Genomic DNA, 24,167 nt, shown 5'->3' with positions numbered 1-24,167 from the left:
GAAGGATAAGAGAAAAATCCCTACTTCACACACCCCAGATTTGTCCATTGAACTGGAAGAGAATAAAAGTTCACTGACATGGAGGCGTCATAGCATCATTGCTTAGAAGTCATTGAACCCAACCTCCCAATTTTGCAGATGAGGTAACTGAGGCCAAGGGAAATCAGGATCAGTCACCAGAAAATACAAATGGAGACTGTCCTGGTCCCTAAAGACTTCCTCAAACCAAGGGACCAATGGCCCTATTACAAGCTATACCAGGGGAAAGCGCTCAGTTCCTTGGAGTCCTGGAAAATAGAATATCAAAGTTGTAAAAGACTTCAGGAACCATCTCTTCCAACCCTCTCATTTTTTTTTTCATTTACAGATTCCTTTTGTGATCACCATCTCCAGCTAGAAACAGATGGTAAGGTGAGGAGACAAGGACATGAGCCAATAAGATAGGGGGAGGGATTAGGGTTGAGGAACTGATAGTATGGAGGTACTCAGTAATAAAGGGATAGCTTGAGCACACATACACACAGACACGCACACATACACATGCACACACACACATACACATACACAATATGATACTCAGCATTAGCTTTTCTACATGCAATAAACATGTTTGCCATTGGAAAACTTTCTCCAGGGAGTCCTAGCCTCAAACTTCTGTTCTTTCTTACACTCAGGTGTTAACTGTCCTTTCTTTTTTTCCCTGAGGCTGGAAGTGCTGGATGTCACTGGCAGCTATTAAGTGGGGAGGCACCTTTACTGGGGTCCCAAGGCCCCTCAGTGTTTCCAAGGAGTACCTGAAAGTAGAGCCTGAAGGTTGGGAGGTGATTGGAAAACACTGTCCCCCTGGGATGATGACACTAAAGACAGGGAGCCAGGTCCCAGAGACTGTTCTGTTTGAAAAACTATGGGGGGCAACAGGGAAGCCCTCCCTCCCACCTTTTCCAACCTGGGACAGTGGCACACATCTTCATCTTCCTTTCTGCATACTAGATACTTGTTCTGACTCAGCTGCCTATTCTGAGGGAGAAATGCTGGCCGGTCAGATACAGAGTAGCAGTGACACACATTTCTCTCCTATTCTGATCTTGCCTTCCACCTCAGTAAGTGGGGAGAGGATAAATCACACATAGCAGCAGCAGGAGGTTGGAGATCACAGATTACACGGCAAAGAAAAACCTCACCCCAGACTGACCCTGAGGTCTGGGACATCCCATCTCCCTGACACCTTCATTTCCACTGAACTTTGGACAGTCAGTCATCCGCATCTGAGGGATTTGGGAGCGGGGCCTTTCATCCTCATTTGACTTTGCTTACTACATACACCAATCACTGCCACCACTGGCTCCCCCTCCCCCCCACCTCCCTTGGGTATTGGAAAAAAGGGAAGAATAGGAGCAGAGAAGGGATGGGGGAAAGAGACCTTCATTTCGTGTTTGGGCTGGATAAGTGGATGGTTTTTTTGGTCAGGGAAGGGGGAATGTTACAGTACCTTGAGCCAATGTTATTGGGGGTGGTGTGTATTGCATGATGGAGTGGGGAAGGAAAAGTGTGCATGAGAGTGTGTGTGTGTGTAAGGTGTGTAAGGGTGTGTGTACGTGTGTGATTATTGCATTCTGGGAAGGGGCCACCTTCTCTGTCCGCCCCCCTCCCTCCACGCGCCCCCCTCCCCGCCCTGCCCCCTCTGGTGGGGAGGGGGGCCCAGCCTAGGTCTTGTGGGTGAATCGGGCCCACACCTGCTGTAGCTGGGACCTGGAGATTCGGAGCACCGAGGGCATGAGTCTGTGGTTGCCGGGCGCGAGGGGCGCGTGGCGCCGGTGGGGCGCTCGGACCGGGCTGCTCTCGGCCGAGCGACTGCGCTGAATGAGGGAGCCGGAGCCGGGGCCGCCGGGGTGAGGGTAATGTTCCGTCTCCAGCGTGGAGGAGGAGAACACGGAGGACGCCAGTCGCCGCAGGGGGCTGTACCTCGGGAGGGAGTGCCCAGAGAGTCTGTCCTCCTCCGACTGAAAGAGACCAAGAAGAGTGGAGGGAAAAGAGGCGTCAGGCACAGACTCGACAGCTCCGTCTCGGGGGGCCAACACGCCGCTCACAGCCCCCTCGACGACGCCGGCGTCCCGGGGACCCCGCGGGCCTCGCCAGCTCCAGCCGCCGCCCCGACTCCTCCCTCCCGGCCAGTGGCACTCCCGCGCCGGCTGACCAAGCGTGCGGCCGGCGGGCCCTTCCCGGCTTCCAGCCGCCTCTCCCGCACTCGGGCAGCCCCGGCCCCCCGCCAGCCCCTCCGGGGCCCCAGGCGCGCCTCCGCCCCGGCTTGCGTGGTGCCCTTCCACGGCGCTTCTTTAGCTCTATTCAGTATTGGTTCGCACTTTTGTATTTCTCCACGTGTGGGTGTGTGTTCCTAAGAATGACTGCCCTTTTTGTTATAGTCTCAGCTTGCCTCCCCACAATCCTGGGAAGTGAGGAGTAGAAATATAACAGCTAATATACATATAAATATTATACATTATGAAAGTATGTTTATGTATTTATATTATAAATGCATTATATATTATAAAATATATTTATACTATAAATATATTGTTTATAAATTATAAAATATATTTATATGTTATAAATATATGTTATAAAATGTATTTGTGTATTATAAATATATTATGTATCACATATTATAAATATAATATACAATAAAATATAAATCTATACGTTGTATAGATGGGAACTTGGGCTTTCACGTGAAAGGTTCTTGACTTGGTCAGAGTCAGCTAGTTAAGTTGATGGAACCCAAATTCAAACGAAGGCTTACTGACTTTCAAGAACAGTATTTTCTTAATTTCTTCACATCTCTCTCTCAAGTTAATGTTTAAATCTTCTCTCTTCTCGTCCTTTTTCCTTTTGTCTCTCTGCCTCTTTCTCTTCCCCTCCTCCTCCTCCCCCTCAGTTCATCAGTGGAAGGAGTCATCCTTATTGTAGTTCTTCCTATCCGTTTTAATCAATACCTAACTCTCCAAGTTGCAGTCTGGGCATCTGAGGTACCAAAAAATTAAATAACTTTCTTTAAGATCTCAGCCTGGGGGGCAGCTAGGTGGCACAGTGGATAGAGCACCAGCCCTGGAGTCAGGAGTAGCTGGGTTCAAATCTGGCCTCAGACACTTAATAATTATCTAGCTGTGTGGTCTTGGGCAAGTTACTTAACCCCATTTGCCTTGTAAAAAACTTAAAAAAAATATCAGCTTGGCAGGGACAGGACTTAAACTACAGTCTTTCCAAATTCCAAAGTCAATTCCGTCGCAGTCATTCTTAAACTGTTTCATGTGTAGAATTTGTCTTCCTTCATGCTCTAAAATCAGAGACTTACCATTGTTTTGAATTGTAGTTCACCCAGAAAAAAAAAATGCTTGTAAGGGCATGGTACTGAATTCCACCTGATCATATACCCTAGAGAGGATAAGGAAATAGATGTGCCACCAGAAAAGAGGGAGGAGGGTGAAAGTGGGGTACTTTTCCACCAAATCAGCTGCTCTCATTCCCTACCGTCCCCGGGATCAGGCCACTAGGCAGCATGCTGTGGCTCAATCAGCTTAAGTTACCTCCCCTCTCTCCTGGGAAAAATCACAGGTGTTGCTATCCACTGCCAACTCCATAGTCCTTAGAGGAGGCCTGAGACCACCTGGTGTGTATGAATGGCTAAGCCAGTGTTAGCTACTTTGAACAGCTGACAGCAATTACCATTGCTCAATCATAGTGCTGATTTTGAGCTATAAGGGGATCTTGGAAGTCTTCACTTCTCCAGGGTCAGTCATACAGAGAGGAACTGAGGGAAGTTTTGAGTCTGCTTCTTCCTGACTCAAGTCTAGTCCTCTCTATGATGCCTTAGGGATGGTTTAAACTGCTTTTGGCACATGACTCTGGGGATAACCTCAAAGCCCTCTCTGGTTTGCATCCCTTACCCCCACCTCATCTGGAAAGGTTCACTTGATCCACTTTCCACACTCATAGAGGGTCCTGAATCCCAACATGTGTCTCTTGATCCTCCAAAGGTTTCAGCACTTTGCCCCTCCCCCAGCTATTTCTTCTCTACTGAGCTTAGCAACAATAAATATTGCTTGGTTGATTGATTGGTTATTGATTACTGAAATCACACATGACATCATCACCCTCAAACCACACGCTTCAGAGAGTCCTACCCTTGGAAGTCTCCCCCTGACTAGAGATAGATGTGTGTTCCCACCCCCTGAGGAGAGGTTGTCCTACTCTATATAAATAGAACCTTCTCTACCTACTATAGCTAACAGAAAATCACTTGCACTCTGCTCCAGAGCCTGACTAGTGACTTCTTGCCTGTTTCCTCATTTCAGATGCTTCTGAAAGTTCATCCCCCTATATACTCCTGTTGTTCCATATGACCTCTTCCTAAAGGCAGCAGTCTGGCCTAGAATGCCTTCCTTTGAGCCAGGGGGCTTTGCTTTACTTTACTTTACTCAGGGGTATAATCCTTGGCTGCACCCCCCACCTCTCTCCCCATGAACACTCTTCCTCCTCTCCTACTTCCTACCTCCATCACTTATCTCCTCTGCCCCCCCCCCTCCTCTGAGATCCTCAGAATGGAGCACTATTTCCAGACTGTAACAGAAGGTATGGTTGATGTATCCAAGGCCACAGGAAAGCACCAGGCAAGGTCAAGACTTCTAGAATTTGGTCCAGGATTTCTTTTGAATGTTTCTTCTAATGGATCTGCTGAGAAAAGTTTAAACTGTTCCCCATCCTGGAAATGGAAGGAAGAAAATACCAGAAAAGGGGTCTGTAAATGCTTGAGGGAGGGTGGAGGGCAGAACAGAATAAAATGTTGTTTCCAGTTCAGGAGTACATTCTAGCACAGTACTAGAACATATACTGGGAACAAACTTCTCTTGCTTCAGCCTACTCTCTTTGGATTGGGAACTGTAGGGAAAAGGTGACAAGAGGAGGCAAAAGGTTTGATAGACATTTAGAGATATCAAGATTCCTTCCTTTTCATTGGAGTTTAGCTGAGGAAGTTGAAGGAAAATATGCTAAATTGGGAAAAAGGAAGAGCCTATAGATAGTACTAAGCCTTCCGTAGTTGATCAATTCAGGCTTTAGGGCCCATACCACCATTCCAGTTGGAAAGTTCTACCTCAAGTCTCACTGCCATCTTTATGGACATCCTGCTTCCCCCTTTTCCAAAGAGCATCAAAGAAAAGGGCTTTTCTCCCTCCCTACCCCAGTCATACAACTACAACTACAATGGAGATTTAGGTGTCCTGTTTCCCAATGCTAGGCTATCTTCAACTGTCCCTATGGGAAGGAAGGAGTCAGTGTGTTGGTATGACACTAAATTCTTACTTATAATCAACTCTCAAGTTTCCATGTTGAAGTAGGGGAAAAGCAGTCTGCATAAAAGAAACAGTCTGCTGAATAGCAGAACAGAAAAAAAAATCTATTATTGAATTATGTTTTCTTTCATCATTTTGTTTGACTCAGGTTAGATAAAGTAGGCTAGTGGGTCTGCAATCTTTGAGCCCACAGGAGCTGACAGGGATGAAGACCTCACTGCTCATGGTTAACAACTGCATAGCTTAATGTTAACTCTATCTGAATTTATATCTTCCTTCAAAAAAAAAGACATCTAACTATAAGCTCTTTGAGGACCAAAGCCATGCTTAACTTATCTTTTTACCTCCCCAATGCATACAGTAGACACTTAATTCAACATTTATTAAGCACTTACTATATCCAAGGCTATGCATTAAGCAAAGGAAGATTTGAGAACGCCATAATATAACACATAAGTAGGATTATAGAATCTTAGATTTAAATCCAGAAAGGACCTTAGAGACTATATAAACCAGTTTAAAATATGAATTGCTTTGCCCAAATCATACAGATAGCATTCTCATGCAAGATTTGAACTCAGGTCCTTGACTTGCAATAAAAGATGAAAAGGGCTTACAGTCTAATGGGGAGAATAGAATAGGAAACCACTCCATCAGATCAGTACACTGTAACTCTCCTTGTGCCAATGTTCTCAACAGGGAGAGCTGAAGGTTATGAAGAGCCTTAGTATATCTTCATACTCATGGCATATACTCTCAAGCATAGGAGAGCTCTATAAGGAATTTCTTTTTCTTTTTTCAAGGCAAACAGGGTTAAGTGGCTTGCCCAAGGCCACACAGCTAGGTAATTATTAAGTGTCTGAGACTGGATTTGAACCCAGGTACTCCTGACTCCAGGGCCGGTGCTTTTCTATAAGGAATTTCTTTTTTTTTTTTTTGTCTGAGGTCAGATTTGAACCCAGGTACTCTTGACTCCAAGGCCTGTGCTCTATTCACTGTGCCACCTAGCTGCCCTCTATAAGGAATTTCTAAGGAAATTTGTGGGAGATCATTTTTAGCTAGAGAGAGTTTATGAAAGACTTCATGGATGAGGTGGTAACTAAGCAATACCTTGAAGAAAGATAGGGATTTTAACAAATAGAGAAGAATAATGGAATGAAGGGCATGGGGTAAGTAAAGTGGTATATCCAGGTATCTGCATGAATGAGTGATATCAGAGAACAGCTAGTAGTTTAGATGAGCTAAAATACAGAATGAATGAAAGGGAGTAATGTGAGCAGTTAGGTGGTGCAGTGGATAGAGTGCCAGACCTGAAGACAGGAAGACTCAGCTTTATGAGTTCAAATCTAGATCTAGACACTGACTAGCTGTGTGACCCTGGGCAAGTCACTTCAGCCCCTTTGCCTCCATTCATAAAAATAAGCCAGAGAAGGAAATAGCAAACCAATTCAGTATCTCTGCCAAGAAAAACCCAAGAGAGAACATGAAGAATTGGACATGACTGAAAAATTATTAAACAACAATAACAAAAAAAGTGAAATACGGCTAGAAAGATAGATTCCTCATTGAGCTAAAGTTGCAAAGGACCTCAGATACTGTCTATTCATAGTTCTGAAGCTGGAAGAGATCTTAGAGGCTTCATCCTTTTATAGATGAAAAGACTAAGACCAAATAAAGTTAAGTAACTTGCTCAACATCATACAGGTAGTAAGCAGAAAAATGACTGTTGAATGAATGACTGACCTGCCAGGGCTGAATAAAAGGCATTTTGATGACAATTGACTGTTTCAGTGAGTTTCTAACTCCTGATGCCAAAGGATTTATCCTCAGGATGGGTACAATCATTGAGAGATACTCCAATGCATAGACACTCTCCTGAACCCCGGGGAGGCAAAGGGCTCCCTCTTTCTCAAGAATGGTCAGGATTCTTCAATATTACAGATTGGGTTTTAGATTATATTGAGAGAAATGGGAAGTAACATTGCAGAATGACCCATCCTTCTACCCCAACCCAGTCTAAAATGCTTACAGGAAACAAAGACATAATGACATAAAATAATAGCTGCCTGAGGCAAAGAGCTTTTGGAAGGAAAATCTTGTGACAACCTCAAATCCCAAATCACACCTTACTTTCTAAAGTTAAAACAACATTTCATTATTATATACTCTTGGAGAATATCTATGTTCAGATAACCAAGAATTGACTGTATATCTTAACTTATTTAATGATCATTTTAATAAGGAAAGATATAAAACAGGAAGTCATTCCCAGTCCCCAAACTTGCAAATCCAAAACAGGGTTTAGTGATGGGCAGGACTGGTTTTATTTCCCAGCAGTCCCATCCCTCAGATAATCCTGGGAATAATTAGAAAAGTTTTCTAGTCAAGTTTTACATTGTTGGGAAGTATGTCTTAGGTCCACATGGGCTATTTACCATCAAACTTAGGAAAGCCTTAAGATAGTGTCTCATGCTTAAAAAATGTTTATTGAATTGAACTGAATTAACAGGGACTTGTTTATCCCTTCAGACTGAGAGTTCTCCAAAGCTGATCCCCAAAAGTTCCCCAAAAGCTCAATCATGTGTCTTCTTCACACCTGGGGTCCTGAGAGCAGGAACCAGTTTCTCTGGATCTGCTCTCAGGGTCTAGAGCATGTCCTCCAATTCAGCTATTCAAACTGTGCAAACTAACATACTGAGAGACATGATAACTGATGAAGAGTGGGTCAAGAGGTTGGTGCTGGGAAGGAAGAAAGTGAGATTGGGACAGGACTGTGAGTGGACAGGTTTTGGGATCTTGGCATAGCTCCCTCTCCCCATCTCATACCTTCTAGGCCTCATCTAGGGTGATGAAATCAAAGGCTTACAGGAGTATAGATATGGAAAATGGAACTTGGAGGTCAGTGAGTTCACCCCTTTCATTTTACAGATGAGGAAAATGAGATTGAGATGCCCCTGCAAAAGAGTGATACAACCAGTCACCTCAAAGTTCTTCCAGGGCATCAGATACTATGTTGTCACTTCAAGAATTCCCAAACTTAAAAGCCCAGCTCAGATACCACCTCACACCTCTTAGACTGGCCAATATGACCAGAATGGACAATGATCATTGTTGAAAGGGTTGTGAGAAATTTGGGACATTAATACATTGTTGGTGAAGCTATGAACTCATACAACCTTTCTGGAGAGCAGTCTGGAATTACACCCAAAGGGCAACAAAAATGTGCATACCCTTTGATCCAGCAATACCACTACTGGGCTTATAGCCTGAAGAGATGATGAAAAAGGGTAAAAACATCACTTGTACAAAAATATTCATAGCAGCCCTGTTTGTGGTGGCAAAGAATTGGAAATAAGTAAATGTCCTTCAATTAGGGAATAGCTTAGCAAATTGTGGTATATGTATGTCCTGAAACACTATTGTTCTATTAGAAACCAGGAGGGACAGGAATTCAGGGAAGCATGAACTGATGCTGATCGAGATGAGCAGAACCAGAAAAATACCATACACCCTAACATGGGGGGGGTGATGATCAATCTTGATGGACTTGCTCATTCAATCATCAGTGCAACAGTACCAGGGACAATTTGGGGCTATCTGGGATGGAGAATACCATCTGTATCCAGAGAAAGAATTGCGGAGTTTGAACAAAGACCAAGGATTATTACCTTTAATTTAGGAAAAAGAAACCTGATATCTTGCTATCTCTTTCATTTTATGTTTCTTCCTTAAGGATATGATTTCTCTTTCATCACATTCAATTTAGATCAATGTATACCATGGAAACAATGTAAAGATTGACAAATTGCCTTCTGTGGGGGATGGGGGAGGGAAGTAAGATTAGGGGAAAAAATGTAGAACTCAAAATAAATAAAATCTTAAAAAAAAATAAAGCTCAGCTCAGGACCCAGCACCCTTCAAAGGAAGAAGAAAATTTGGGGCGGGGAAGAGGGTGGGAAGGAAGTCAGGTGATCAATCCAGAGCAAAAAAAGTGATAAGAAAACTCCTGTACTGAAACAGTTTACCTATGGAGGCCATCTCACAAGCTGACTATCCATCACTTACTCATCTCAAAAGGTTCTGTCGGTCAAGTAGTCCATGATCCTATATGGACCCAGACTGAATGATTGAAGGCTATATCCTGACAATACGGGTTGATATGTATAAATTTACACAGATACTACCACATTTGCCATATATACTGACCCACACACAGATCTCACACATACTGACCATTTTCTGATAATCCATGTACAGTAGACACAGACATATACAAATATACATATTCATATGCCTATTGTACCCATGTACACATACAGATATAGGCATTCTTCCCACCTTCTAAGTTATGCTCAAACATTAAGTTTCTTCCTTGAGACTCTTCCTGATCTTTTCTTATTTGTCTATACAAGAAATCTGCTCATGTCTGTATATTATAGCTGAATCCATTTCTGTGACAGAATGTAAGTTGAGAACAGGACCATTTCATTTTGTCTCTGAACCATCATACTTAGCAGAGTTACATTATCCAAACAGTGAAATACACACAAAGAAGCCCCAAATTCCTGGACTGGAAGGGGCCTTAGAAGATCTGCTAGTCCAGGGGTTCTTAACCATTTTTTTTGGTATAATGGATGCCTTTGGCAGTTGTTGAAGTCTAATATGATTGTGATTTGTTGCCTATGTTCAGAATTGAAGAAAATGCTAAATTTCAGTTAGATGTTAGTGAAAATTAAAATGTAATTTTTTTCTATCCAAGTTCAAGGAATTCCTGAAATCTAAATATTCCAGGTTAAGAACTCCTAAACTAGCCTAAAACCTTCATTTACAGAATAGAAAACTGAGGCACTTCTATACAAAATGACACAGATAAACACATACATAATCATGGACCTTGTCACATTCTGTCACATGACACAGGCATATCACTCACCAATCCACTCAAGCAAGTAAACACAATCATACAGAGAAAAACAGCTTGTTCTTATATATTCCTTTGCTATCAGAATTTTACACATTTACAGATAAGCTCAAAAACAAACCACTCCAAATCTCCCCTTCTCCCCACTTTGCCTGGAAAGAGACAGACAGATGGTCATGGCCTGAGGCGCCAAGCCCAGCATGGGGGTGGGGGAAGGGAAGACCCAGTACCATGAGTCAGAAGGACTATAAGAAAACAGTTGGCTCTTGAAAACAGAAATAAAACCCCAAGGGTGGTCAAGCAGTTGGGATGGCAGCTGGAACACAGGAGGTGGTGGGGCTGAGAAAGAGAGACAGAGGGGGAATACTATCAGAAACTCTGATAGCTCAAGCCACTTTCTCAAGAGAGGTCTTCAGATGTGTGTAAGATATAGTTTTATCCTTCTTCCTGAAGGCTCCAACTCCTGCCTCATTTACTCATCTATTCTCATTTTTATAAGCCAGTCCCAGGTCCATCTGTTGCCTTCAGTAGCATTGTCCATCATCACTTCTTCCTTCTAGACATCTCACCCTACTTCCATATCTGAACCCAGATCACCCTTTCCAGCCCCACAAATCTTCTTTGTTCATATAACCTCCCTTTTCCAACTATATTTACTGACAGAAAGAAAGTGAATGTCCTCTCCCTGAATATCACCTGTCTATACCTTCATGTAATTCCCATCTTCTTCCCCTCAAAAGTGCTTATTGACCCTAAGAAAGAGTTATTAATAATGAGTGCGTTCTGATAATTTGTTCAGTCACTGGGAGGTTGTTATTCAGACTTGGGGTATCCTCCTCCTGAATTCCCCCTGCCCCAAGTCTGTGTCCCTTGAATTCAGAGTGCCTAATGTGAGAAAATGTGAGAAAATGAGTCCCCTTCACTCCTCTAGCCCAGGATAATACCTTGACAAAAAAATCTGCCCTAAGATTTAATCTGTACTCCCAGTCTACTCCTCTCAGGTTTTATGTAATATCACCCACTTCTAAAAGCCTGAAATTTTCATCATATGAGATAAATTAGGGTTCACAGAATGTTAGAGAGCCATAGAGAACCTTAGCCTTCATTTTATAGACAGGCTAAATATGTAGATGCACACACAGAGTGCCCATGGATATGTACGTATATTTGTATGTGTGTAAGTATATGCACTGGCTGTGTATATGGATGGCATGAATTTCCAAAGACCTAGGATCTTTCAACATACCACAATGCCTCTCTAATCTAGAAAGCAGAGATGGGGTTTTCTTTATCTTCAAAAGACCAAAGGTAGAATGAATATATTAGGACTAGTTGGTCTATTTGGTCTGGAGACAGGGAGATTGGTCTCTTTCAGCTGGCTCCTATTAGCACTGTACCATCCTGGGAAGCACAAATGGGGGCTGTGTAGTGAGAATATAGAGTATAGGACCCAGAGGAAGGAGACCAGAACATAAGCAGAAAAGGAAGCAGAAGAGGAATGGACACAAATTCTCATCTTCATTATTTTGCTTTGCCACACTCCCAGAGGGATAGGGCCTCTGGAGAGCTCCTGTGCCCAACCCTGCCATCTATTTAGTTCATGCCAGAGCAGCCTTTTGCAGGAGTTAAATCTATAAGGAACACTATCCCATATTTGTCAAATGAGATCATATTTGTAAAGTACTTTGAAAAGTGCTCAGCACAGAGTAGGCACTTAATGCTTCCTCCCTCCCTCTTCTTCCTTCTCTCCTTTTCCCTCCCTTCTTTCTTCCTTCTCCCTGCTCTTTTTTCTTCCTTTCCTTTTTCTTTCCTTCTTCCTCTTCTTTCTTCCTTCCTTCCTTCCTTCCTTCCTTCCTTCCTTCCTTCCTCCTTCTCTTCTTTCCTCCTTCCCCCTGCTCTCCTTTCTTCCTTCCTTCTCCCCCTTCCTTTCCTCTTCTCTTTCTTCCTCCCCCTCCTTCCTTCCATATCTCTGTAATATGCTTTAACTCTTCTGGGAGATGTACCACCGAGGTAGGACCTCTTCTACCTAAGGGTGGGGCAAGGTAAGAGCAAGACAGTGCACCAGGGCTGTAACCCCACAGGACCCTTTGTCCCCAGAGTCTGGAAGTAGAGTGCTGACGCATACAAGCCCAGCTCCCTGCCTGGCACCTTCTGACATTCCCCTGGCACCTCCTAAGGAGCCTATCATCTCTTATATAGAAGATGTCTCAGCCCTTCTACTAGAACCTTTCTTGCCTGAGGGGCACCAGGCAAGCACTAAACTAGCCTAAAATCCTCATTTACAGAATAGAAAACTGGCCACCCATCTTGACCCCTTGGCACCCCAGAGGTCACAGGGAGGAAGATCAGGGAGAGCAGCTGAGTGTGTGGGCACCAGAGAAGAAAGGAGCTCAGAGTTCCTTGCTGGCTGCATGCCTGGTCACCCTGACACCTGTACTCCCTCAGAGCATAATAATAAATACCACTTTCTTCTACTCATAGGACAGATTCCAAGCTCCTTGGTCTGGCATTAAAGGAACTCCATAATCCAGCCCCTACCTCCCTATTTCCCTTTAACAGCTTCTGTTCCAAGTCATACAATTTTTCCCTCCTTCCTCCCCAAAGAAACCTTTGTATATTCATGTCTCCATTCCTCTGCTCTCCCTTGTTCTCTCCTTTTCTCCTGAACAAATCCACCTATCCTTCCAAGCCCAGCTTTGGCCCTACTGGCAGCCCTACCCTATGGCGATTTACAGGCCCCTTATTCTTAAAGCACTTACTGCCTCTGTCACTCATTGGGCATTTTATCCCTTTGAAACAGTTAAATAACAGAAAACAATATATAGTGATCAGAGTTTGTCTCCAGGCTAGACTTTGTAAGTTCCTTGAGGGCAGGTACATAAGACAGAGCAGACCTTGTCTCAACATTTTTTTTTCATCCCCCATAATAGCACACATCCATCAATAACTCATATATTTGTTGAATGTGTTTCTCACCTTTCCTCTTTTCAAAGCACTCACACATTCACTATCCCAATCTGGTGTCAAACAGCTCAAGAAAGCAGGGCAGGCGAGGGGATTGCAATTTAACAAGTGAGAGAGGGAGAGTGCTTGGTCCACAGTCTCCCAGAAAGTTCACTGCAGAGTTGGGATGAGAACCCCAGAGGGGCTGTCTCCCCAGCCCCATAGGCTTTCCTCACCATTGCTACACCAGAGTGGGGGCCGTGGGATCGCCGCGGGGCTCCTAGTCTCCCCTCCCTCAATACACTCCCCTAGCGGAGACCCCTGGGACTGGGCTGAGGAGCTGCCCGGGGCAGGGGCGGGGAGCGCAGACCTTACCTGTCTCTGCGGGCCGATGGGGTCCGACTCTCTCCTCCGAGGCCGGGGTCCGGAATGCAGGGAGGAGTGGGAGGGGCTGCCCGGGGTGGGAGGCAGGCCGGGCTCTGCCGAGCCCTGGTGCTGCTGATGCTGCCGGGGGTCTTCCTCGGCCACAGTCTGCATGCTGCGTCCTCGGGGCCGTACGGAGGCGGCCTCGGCCCCGGCCCCGGCCCCGGCCCCGGCCCCGGCCCCGGCCCCCGGCCGCCTGCGCTCGTCGCCCTCGTCAGGCAGGGGCCGCAGCTCCTCCGGCTCCTCGTCCGTCGTGCCCGACGTGCTGGGCTCCGCGCCTGGGTGGAAGTCCTTGAGTTCCGTTTCCTTGTCGATGATGACCCACTCCTTGCTGTCAAAGTCCTCCTCCTCGGCCAGCGGCACGGAGCGGAAGGCGTTGCTCAGGGCCTCCTGCTCCACCGAGGCGGACACGTCCATGCGCCCGCTGGCCTGCCGGTCCGCCTGGCCCGTGTCCACCGACAGCATCTGGGCAGGCTGGGACGAGCACGCCTGGCGGGAGGGGGATCCCGGAAGGTCCATCCGAGACCTGCAAAGCCACACAGCCCTGGGGGCTCAGCCTGACCCTGCCCAGTTCTAGACCCACCCTTCTCCCCAGCCCAGCTTGCCCAGGTCAACTCCCCAGTAGGGTCAGGCTCCTGGCTGGCCAATGTTGTACCCACCTGGTGCGATTTCAGGAGCCGGAGAAAGACATCCTAGACATGAAAAATGCTGCCACTCTATTCCAGGTCCTCCTGCCTGGATTCCTAACTAATCTCCTTATCTCTACTCAGAATCACAGATTTGGGTCTGATCTGGAATCAAACTTCCAGAGCTTAAAGGTTCCTCAGCCAGTGTCATGGAGTCCAATTCACACATGAAAAAGAAACGCTACTACAACACACCAGACAAATGGCCATCCAACCTTTGCTTGAAGACCACCAACTAGGAGAAAGCCCAAACCTACTCCTCCATCCCTGTCCACCAGACTCTGGCTCCCATCCCTAATCCATTCTAGACCAGTTTAATTTTCCTCCTTTTTCCCCTCCTCCCCCAAACTCAAAAGGTTTTACTGGCTCCCTTCTACCTACAGCATAAAGTTCAGACTCCTTAACTAACCAGGCTTTTGAAGACTTCACCATCATCGGACCCCAATCTACCTTTCCAGGTATATCTCTCATTATTATATAATTCTACTCAGGTAAGAATAGTCTTCTCATCATAGAATAAATTCCTCTTGGAAAGAGGGTTGGTTTTAGTGACAGAAAATAGAGGTTCAAATCCCTGTTCTCTGTTTACTGCTTTGTGATCTTCGGGAAGTCCTTCCCCTCTCCCTCCCATCCTGGTTCTGGGCCTCAGTTTCCTCTTTTTTTGGTAAAATGAAGAGGATTGGATTAGATGATCTCTAAGGCTCCTTTCTGCTCTCAATCCTGAAATTCTAATGTCTTTTACTCTCTCTCATCTCTAGGTCTGGCTCTATGCTTTCTGATAGCCTGAATATCCACCCCACCTCTACTAATCCAAATGCTTCTCATAAACTTTTCCCTAACTTCCTTCCCTCTCCTTTCCTCTTCCTTCCCTTCCTCCTTCCCATTCTCTTCCTTTTCTTTTCCTTCTTCCTTCTTTCTCTCTCTCTTCCTTCCTCCTTCCTTTCTTTTTCATTCTCCCTCTCATCCTTTTTTCTTTCCTTTCTTCCTCCCTCTTTCCCTTCCTTCTCTCCCTCTCTTTCCCTTCTTTTTTCATTTCCTCCATTCCTTCCTTCCCTCTATACCTCCTTCGTTTCTCCCTTCCCTTCATTCCTTCCTTTCTTTTTCTCTCTATTCATAAAGTCATGTGTGATAATCATTGTCTATACAATAGTTTGGGCATTATCATATGAAATCTACATTCTTTCGGTCTAATTGCTTTTTAAACATTTTGTTATTAAATCTTTTCTCTGTTTATGACGCATTTCTACAGCTGAATCACAATCTCCTAGATTCTTATACTTCTTGGAATTCCAGACTCAGTGGAAAAAGAAGAGACCTTAAAAGTCACTTAGGCCAACTTCACTTTATAGAAGAAGAAACTGAAGTCCCAACAGGTTAAGTCACATAGATAGTGAGAGGAGTAGGACAGGGAATTGGGGGGAGGGGAGAGGGAGGACCTGAACAAAAATCCAGTACCTTTCCCATTACATCATACTGCCTCTCAATGGTGGGACTCAATAAATAGCTATTGATTTTATTGGTTTATAAGGCTTCAAATATTGTCAGTGACTTAAATTTACATGAAAATGTAAATAGACATGAATATATAAATGATATTAAGCCCTTACCTTAGCACATCGTAAGCACTTAATAAATGCTTTTTCATTCATTCACATTCATTACCTCAAAACAGGTTTTGAGAGGGGAAAGGAGAGAAATGAAGACACTCCACCCTGGTGAAAATGAGTTACAGAATGGGAGGGGGTGGAAGTTAGAAGGAAAAGGATGCTCAAGATGAAAACTCCACAGGGTGTCTACATTTTAGGACTGGGTCTACAGAAGCCCTTCAAAGGCAACTGAAATTGTTCTGTCTAGCTTTCAAGCTCCCTCACCAAAGCTCTCCCAAACCTCAGCTTTCTTAGCTATTAGAGTTTCCCTTCAAAATCATTAATCTGCATACTTTCTCCCTGACCCTTCCTATTTTATTACTGTTCTCTGTCCAAAACTTGTATTGATCTCTCCTACAATTCTTGGTCTTTTCAAACTTTGTTTAAAACTCACCAATTCCAAAAAGCCCTCTCTGATGAGTTTCATGAAAAAAGGGACCATAGAGGATTTCTAATCTAATTCTCTCATTTTTCATATGAAGAAATTGAGGATCATAGAAGAGGAAATGATGAATCCAAAGATAATTAGTAGCAGAGCCAAGACTAGATTTCAGGATTCCTGAAGATCAGTCAAGAATTTTTCCCCCAGAAGCATACAGTCTCTACTCAGCCTTATTAAACACCCATCAGCACCTCCTCAATCCTCTTTAGCCCTCTAAGGGAATTAATTTTTTAATGGGAATATGAGAAAGAAAAAGACACAGAGAGATAGAGACAAAGGTGGTTTAGTGAAATAAAATACATGTTGAATTGAACCTCTGACTCTTCTGTGAATGATCAACTGAGTCACTCCTCTCTGTGCCTCAGTTTTCTCATCTTTGAAATGAGAGGGCTAGACTAGATGTTCTTTAAGTCCCTTTCCTAACTCTGAGATTCTGCGACTGTAAACTCTTAACCTTCTGGGACTGAGTTTCCTTCTTTTTTTTCTTGTTTCTACCACAATATAGACTGCACACAGGGGTTTTTCAATTAGATGGGTTGGCTAATAATTTCTTTACATCCTCTGAAAAAGGAGGCAAGAGACTGTTCTTGTAGTCTCCTTATGGGATGAGATTGCAGTAGAAATTAGCAGTTCTACTCTTATAACCCCAATTATCCCATAGCCATGATGCCCAAGAGAGGCTTGGGTCAACTGCCACACACATCTCACCATCCCTTCCCTCTGGAGGGATGTACTTTCTTTGAAAAGGGACAAGTTCACAGAAGAAAACACACCTTTAGATTTCCCTTCCATCCCACACCCCTAATTTAGCACTTCATCCAACCTCAGACACTCTTTATTCCATCAACATTCTCCTGTGTCTCCACCATCTATGTCTATAGTTTCCCTTGACATCAGGCCTCCCCAGACTCTGGGGCTTCAGAAACACTTCTTCTCCTCCACTCTGGTTTCTAAGGGAGCCAAATATATTCTCTCCACCCAAGAAGACCTCCATTTTCCCTTTGTCCACTAGCCAAAAGTTTTTCCTTGGTTTTTCCTCTCAGAAGCCTTTTTAAGTGAAGAGAAATATCTTTGGACCCAAATTTCTTCTCAGGACTTAGTCCCACCTCCTACCATGCTTACTTGTATTTGTATCACCAGTACTTAGCATAATATAAATGCTTTTTTTATTTCATTCATTTATTCATTCATCTATTCATTTGTTTCTTCATCCATAACTAACTCATCCCATTCTAAAGTCCTAGTCTAAGGCCTAGGCTACCCTGTCCCCTGTATCTGAGACCTTCTTTGTCTCCCTCAGCATCCTTCAGGATTTATGTATGGTTGACACTATATAAAAACCAACACCCCTTCCCTTGTATGATCTATCCCAAACCCAAATAAGAGCTAAATGAGAAAGAGCTGAAGGAAAATATGGAGGGGACTGAGTCTTTGAACCCAGTCAACCCAGATCCCTCCCCCAGCCTCCAGACCCACCTCCTCTCATGTAGCTCAGCCCGCCCATCAGCTGTGGATAGTCGCTCAGACTCAGGGCTGTTGACCCTTCGATAGCGCAGGGAGCGAACAGGGGTGGTTGGGGAGTCTGGGGGTGCACGTACTGGGGAGCTGGGGACCCCCACTCCACGGCTCTGATCCTCCTCCACCACACACTGTGTCTGCAAGGGAGAGTGGGGGGTCTGTAGGCTACAGTGGCCAGAGCTTGATGGGAGGGGATAAAGGAATGCTTTGGGTTGGGGTAGGAGGTTGGGAAGAGACTTTGTCTCCTGGAGAGTTCCCCTTTTTCAAGGAGATGGGGATCCTCGAGGAGATGGGATGGTTCTTTTCCAGAGCAAGGAAAATGGGAGGAGTGTTGAGATGAGAGGATTGAGAGGCCCCCTTTCCTGGGAGAGGGGAGACTGGAGGATAAGGAAAAAGGACAACTAGGGGAAAGGGGAGGAGGAGGAGATGTGGAATGGTGCATAATAATTGAAGGATTATGAGTAAGAGGACAGAGAGATGAGGACAAGAGCATGGGGGGATGGGGAGACTGAGGAATGGGGAAATAGAGAGATGGGAGATAAGAAGATAGAGGAATTGAGGAATGGGGAAATAGGTCTTCCCCTGGGCTATTCCCCTTGGTGGTTACTTTGCTGATGTTAATCCTGAGCTTGTTGCGGTTGACATCAGTCTCCTCCCAGATCTCAGCTTCGGGGACCCCAGGATGGGAAGTGGCATGAGGGATGGGGCCCAGCCCTTCCAGAGGCCGCCCAGGTAGAAGAGGTGGTGCATTTTCCTGGTCACTCAGATGTTCACCCTGCAATACGTCCTCTGTGTTCTCCCTTAGCAGGTCCCCAGGCACAGGGGTCACATTCACCACCCTATGATTGGAGAAAGAGAGAAGAGACAGATAGAAAAAAATCATTAGTGATCCCTCCACCACAGGTCCTTCTTCCCTATCCCCAATTGTTCTCAGATGCCTTACTTTACAGGTGGGCAAACTGAAGTCAAGAGTGGGGAAATCATCTACTTCAAATCATACAAAAATTTAATAATTCTTTTTATGACTAATAAGAAGAGAGCATTTACTAAGCATTGAAGTGGGGCAGTGGATTGTGGAAAGGAAAGGTCTATGGGTTGGGTAGAGAGGAATGTTTAGGAGATATTTGTGTGAAACCCTGCAAGTGTCCTATCTACCAGTGAGCTCTGTGGGTGGCACTCAACTACTTCTAGATGGAACTATGAAAAGAAAAGTACTCTAATAAAGAACCAAAGTGGTAGTGGAGGAATGTGGTGTCCACTGGGTCAACAAAGTGGCATGTAAGAAACATAAATCTATATCAAGAGGTTCAATGTGACCTTCCTTCCTTCTTTCCTTCCTTCCTTCCTTCCTTCCTTCCTTCCCTCTCCTTTCCTCTTCCTTCCCTCCCTCCTTCCCACTCCCTTCCTTTTCTTTCCCTGCTTTCTCTTCCTTATTTCTCTCTCTCCCTTCCTCCCTCCTTCCTTTCTTCTTTCTCTCATCCTTTCTTTCTTTTCTTCTCTCTTTCCCTTCCTTCATTCCTTCTCTTTCCCTTCTTTTTTTTATTTTCTCCACTCCTTTTCCTACTTTCAATCCTTCCTTCCCTCTATACCTCCCTTCTTTCTTCCTTCCCTTCATTCCTTCCTTTCTTTTTCTCTCTCCTTTCTTTTCTTTCTCTCTTTCTTTTTTAACTTGGCCTTTTTATCTTGCCAAGGTTGGAAGTGTACAATCCATTCCCAGGCTCAAAATCATTGCTGGTGAGCACTAAAGCTTTCCCCAGTTTATGACCTGAGCCAGTTCACCCAGTTCACTTAGCAATTCACTTAGAGCCAGTTCACTTGGGCAGTCTGGTGGACTTCAGTTCCTGGGGGTTCACCATATTGGTGCTGGATTTGTAAGAATACCCAATCAGCTTTTCCTCTACTGCAACTCAGAACATCTAAGCTTAAGTGATCCATCAGCTTCAGCATCCTCAGCAGCAGAAGTTAAAAGCTAGGCCATCATGACCAGGGGGAGGTCCTTTTTCATTGGTTCCCAGAACCCAGGACCTCAGAGATTATTTAGACTAACCCATTCTTTTCTTTTAGACTTGTCTTATGTTAGTCATCAGAAAAGACATGTAACAAATTTAACAATTTCATTAAATTGCATGTAGTTTTTTTTTTAAGTCTCTGGTAGAGAACACTGTTATAAGTAATAAGAAGAAAATATTTTTTGGTGGGGTAGAAGGGAAAGCTTGGGGAATATTCATGCAGAACTACTAGTGAGATCTGTGTGCAAATCAATGGCTCATTATTACCCCATCCTTTGCTCCTATTCTGTCAAGGATCTAATTCTAAATGAAGTAAAAACATGGCCCTTCCCTTCTGATGGTTGAAAATCATGTGTGGAAAAGCCTACAAACATAATTCAACTGTATTATTGTAAACCTAGGAAATGCTGGATGGATATATGTTTAAAAGGGGGATAGACTATATTGTTTCTAAGATCTCTTTTGACTTCAAATTCTACGATCCATGGATTATGATTTATGGTCTGCCAAGATGCCAGCTTTGAAATGTGAAAAGCCAGAAGTTACCTTTATGCACAGCTGGGGAGGAAATGCACCACAGTTGGTTCACCTAATCAAGATAGTAGAGTCATGTTTTGTCTAAGCCAGATGCTAGCTCAGTGGGAGGGAAACTCCACAATTCTGTCATCTGCAGGTATTATCTTAACCTCTCCCTCCATACACCTTCCTAGATTACTTTGGACAGCTCCCTTTTAAAGTTTCTGTTGTTTTACCTTATATTTTACTTATTTGTATCTATATCATACTCGATGGAGACTGCTGTTTTTTAAATATTTTTTATCCATGTATTCCCAGCCCCTAGTATGATGCTTTGCATAGAGTAGGTGCTTGATAAGAATTTGTTGAATTTAATTGAACTTCCCTCAAATTAGAAGCAATGTAGTAAAAAGCTTAGTAAGCTGTCCATTATTTCAAATGCTAAAAATGTCTTTTGAAACCTTAACCCTCCATGATCAAATATAAAATACTTTCTCTGACTTTTAAAGCCTTTCATAACCTGGCCCCTTCTACCTTTCTAGTATACCGCAATCCTTTCCACCATGGCTGTTTCTCAGACTGCAGGCATTTTCTTTAGCTAGCTGTCACTCATGCCTGGTACCCTCTCCCTCCTCATCTCCACCTCCTTAACCTGCTGGTTCCCTTCATGTCCCACAAGTAAAGTTCCACCTTTCACAAGAAGTTTTTTTTCTCAGTCCTAATCGTTAATCTTAAGAACTGTCTCTCTGAGATTATCTTTGTTTTTTTCTTCAAATCTGAAAATAATTTTATTTTATTTGTTACAAGTGTTCAGGCAAGTTTCAGGGGGGAGCTGTGACTGAGAATTTGGTCACCACAGGGTAAAGGATTCAGAGTCAGCAGTTGGCTGACCCTCCCCTCATTTCTCTGGAGCAGTGACATGAGCAGAAGACAGCAAAGGTGGATGGTGGTAATGGAGGAGGAAATGTCCAGGATCATACCAGTTTGGCAGAGGGGTGGGGTGGCATTAGTTTAGGCATTAGTTTTCAAGGCCTGATTTTATCATCCCTTTCCTACAGCTTTCTTTACTTGTCCTAGTCCCTTCCTATAAGCAATCAGGCGATTGGGAGGCTGAAAAACTGGTATCCCTAAGATCAATAATAGCTGAGTTTGATTTTTTTTTTGCTTATTAGAAATAAAGAGAGAGGAAAAAGGAATGAACATGGATACTAAGGAAGACAAATTGAGGGATAGTGTTACTCTACTCATCTCTTCAAAAAACTTAAGTTCACCTGATATTGCCTCATTGTCTCTGAGTCTCAGGATGGACAGATAACATAAGTGAGTCTACCAGGAAACAACTACCTTAACCAAACACTTCCTTCAGAGTTGGGGGGGAGGGGAGAGGAACAGCAAATGCTGGTCATTTAAACATCCATGTTAAAAGCTTCCCATAGTCCACACTCATACAGCAGGATTCAGGAACCACAGACCTCAGCCTTATAGCCCAGTGGCTCATGTGCTCACTCCTATGGTTGCTGAGATCATCTATAATATATGCTATCCATATCTTGTTTCTACAGGTATCTGTATGTTGTCTTCCTATTAGACTGTGAGCTCCTGATTTGGTTTTCTTTTTGCTTTTCTGCCCTCAGTACTTCACACAGTGCTTAGCACTTAATAAAAGCTTATGGGCTGACTGGATGTGCTTAGGACAGGAGAATCCAGGGTCAACAAAGCACTGTGGACACCTAGACATGGCCCAGCAAAGTATAATAGAAAGACAACTAGCTTTGGAGTCAGGAAGACCAGAATCCAAATATGGCCTCAGACACTAGCTGTGTGACCCTGGATAAGTTACTTAACTCTGATTGCCTCAAAAAAAAAGGGGGGGGGGAGGAAGGAAGGAAAAGGAAAAAAAAAGAACACTCGTCTTTATATATCCAAAAGGAAGAGTAAAGATCTCCAAGGAGCCTGGACCAGGAGATTCAGCATGGTGTATTAGATTTATACATAAGAAGACAAAATCTAGCCTCCACTAACACCTTTGTGACTCTGGACAAGTCACTTTCTCTGAACCTTTCTTTCCTCATCTGTAAAATGGGGATAATAAAAGTGCCAATCCCACAGGGTAGTTGTAAAGTTTAAATGAGATAGATTTCAATGATATAGATTTCAAAGTGCTATAGAAACAGAAACTGTGATCATTTGATAATAAGGAGCAATTTAAGGCTAATAAGTGCCTACTGTGTCAGACAGAGTAAAAATGTGGTTGAAGAAAAGGTGCAGATCTGAAAATTATAGAATTTGAAATGATTCAAGCCCATTCCTGCCTAGGATTCTGAGTTTCTCTTCAGAATTTGGTATTAAGAAATTAGTTAGAATTTTATGATGTGGAAAACATTACTATGGTTGCCTAAGTAAGAGGTTGGGAATCCTCTCCTGTGAGTCCTCACTCCCATTCCATGAACTCATGAATACCTTGCTCTAGAAGCATGGTAGATTAAAAAATTGAGTTATATTAACTGAAAAAATCCTAAATTTAAAATACATTAATAAATAGACTAATTAATGGATAAATAATAGAGAAATGAATTAAATAAAAGAATAGACAGAAAAATAGTTTATATGAGAGAGAAACTGAGAGAGAGAGAGAGAGAGAGAGAGAGGCAGGCAATCCCTTGTTGGGATAGCAGGGACATTCTGCCCTGGCACCAGGAGTTGGATGAAATTACCTCTCTAAATCAAGAATTGTTGTGCTGGGAAAGAGGTCACAAGTACTGTAATCACTAGCTTCTCTCGACTCACCCAAACATTGCTGCCGTCTGTCGAGTGTTCTGCTGTGGTGGAGTAGACGTGCTGGTGGAAAGGAGGACATCAGTCCCTGCCTTTTCCCAATCAAAGGCCTCATTCTCAGTGATGCCCCGTTCCTTCATGCTGTTCTCAAACACAGACATGATCAACTGTGGAGAGGTAGAAAGGTAAAATATGGGAACTTAGGGAGATGGGCCAGAAAAGCATCAAAGCTCAAGGGTTCTGAATCTTTTTTGTGTGTCTTGAACCTCCATTGACAGTTTGGTGAAGCCTAAGAACCCCTTGGTATTTTCAAGGAAACTAATTAAATGGAAATATTACCAAAAATTTTTAAAAGTTCAGAATCTGCAGGGAATTGGGTAGAACACCAAAAAAAAAAGAATTTTGATTTTTAAATAAATACTGAATAATCGATATGCAAATTAGCACTTCAAATAAAGAGCTTTCTTAACTTGGGTGGCAAAATAAAATTGGTGCTGAAGACAGGCACCCTGATTGTGAGACTTCCTAATGCCTCTATCCAATTCCTTTTTTTTTTAAGTTTTTGCAAGATAATGGGGTTAAGTGGCTTGCCCAAGGCCACACAGCTAGGTAATTATTAAGTGTCTGAGGCTGGATTTGAACTTAGTTCCTCCTGACTCCAGGGCTGGTGCTCTATCCACTGTGCCACCTAACCGCCCCTCTGTCCTATTCCTAAAAAAAATTTGGAGATGGAGGGGATCTTAGCATGTCCTTCATTTTAGGAATAAGGAAACTGGGGCCTAGAGAAGGAAAGTGATTTGTCCAGGATCAGTGTCAGATATTCCTTCCAGTGTTCTATCTATTATATGCCACCTCTCCATGCAAGGAGCTAGGGGCACCCAAGCAGGGAGAATTACATCCTCTCCTTTTTGATTATTTTTCTGCCTTTAAGGAAATGCTCTGA

General features: G+C 43.7%; 1 protein-coding gene across 1 annotated transcript in view; it reads right to left on the bottom strand.

Moving 5' to 3' along the window:
- TTBK1 (tau tubulin kinase 1) overlaps positions 1-24,167 on the bottom strand; it is a 90,722-nt gene that overhangs the window by 27,325 nt on the left and 39,230 nt on the right. The window contains exons 12-15 of the mRNA XM_074237012.1: positions 23,237-23,391; positions 18,532-18,763; positions 17,883-18,061; positions 13,585-14,158 (exon numbers count right to left, since the gene is read on the bottom strand). Of these exons, the coding sequence (XP_074093113.1) occupies positions 13,585-14,158; positions 17,883-18,061; positions 18,532-18,763; positions 23,237-23,391 (1,140 nt within the window). The remainder of the gene's footprint in view (positions 1-13,584; positions 14,159-17,882; positions 18,062-18,531; positions 18,764-23,236; positions 23,392-24,167) is intronic.

Source organism: Macrotis lagotis, chromosome 5 (assembly GCF_037893015.1).
Source record: "Macrotis lagotis isolate mMagLag1 chromosome 5, bilby.v1.9.chrom.fasta, whole genome shotgun sequence".
Lineage (NCBI taxonomy): Eukaryota > Metazoa > Chordata > Mammalia > Peramelemorphia > Peramelidae > Macrotis > Macrotis lagotis.
The sequence above is the reverse complement of the archived record's forward strand: the minus strand, read 5'-3'. Positions and strand labels throughout refer to the sequence as shown.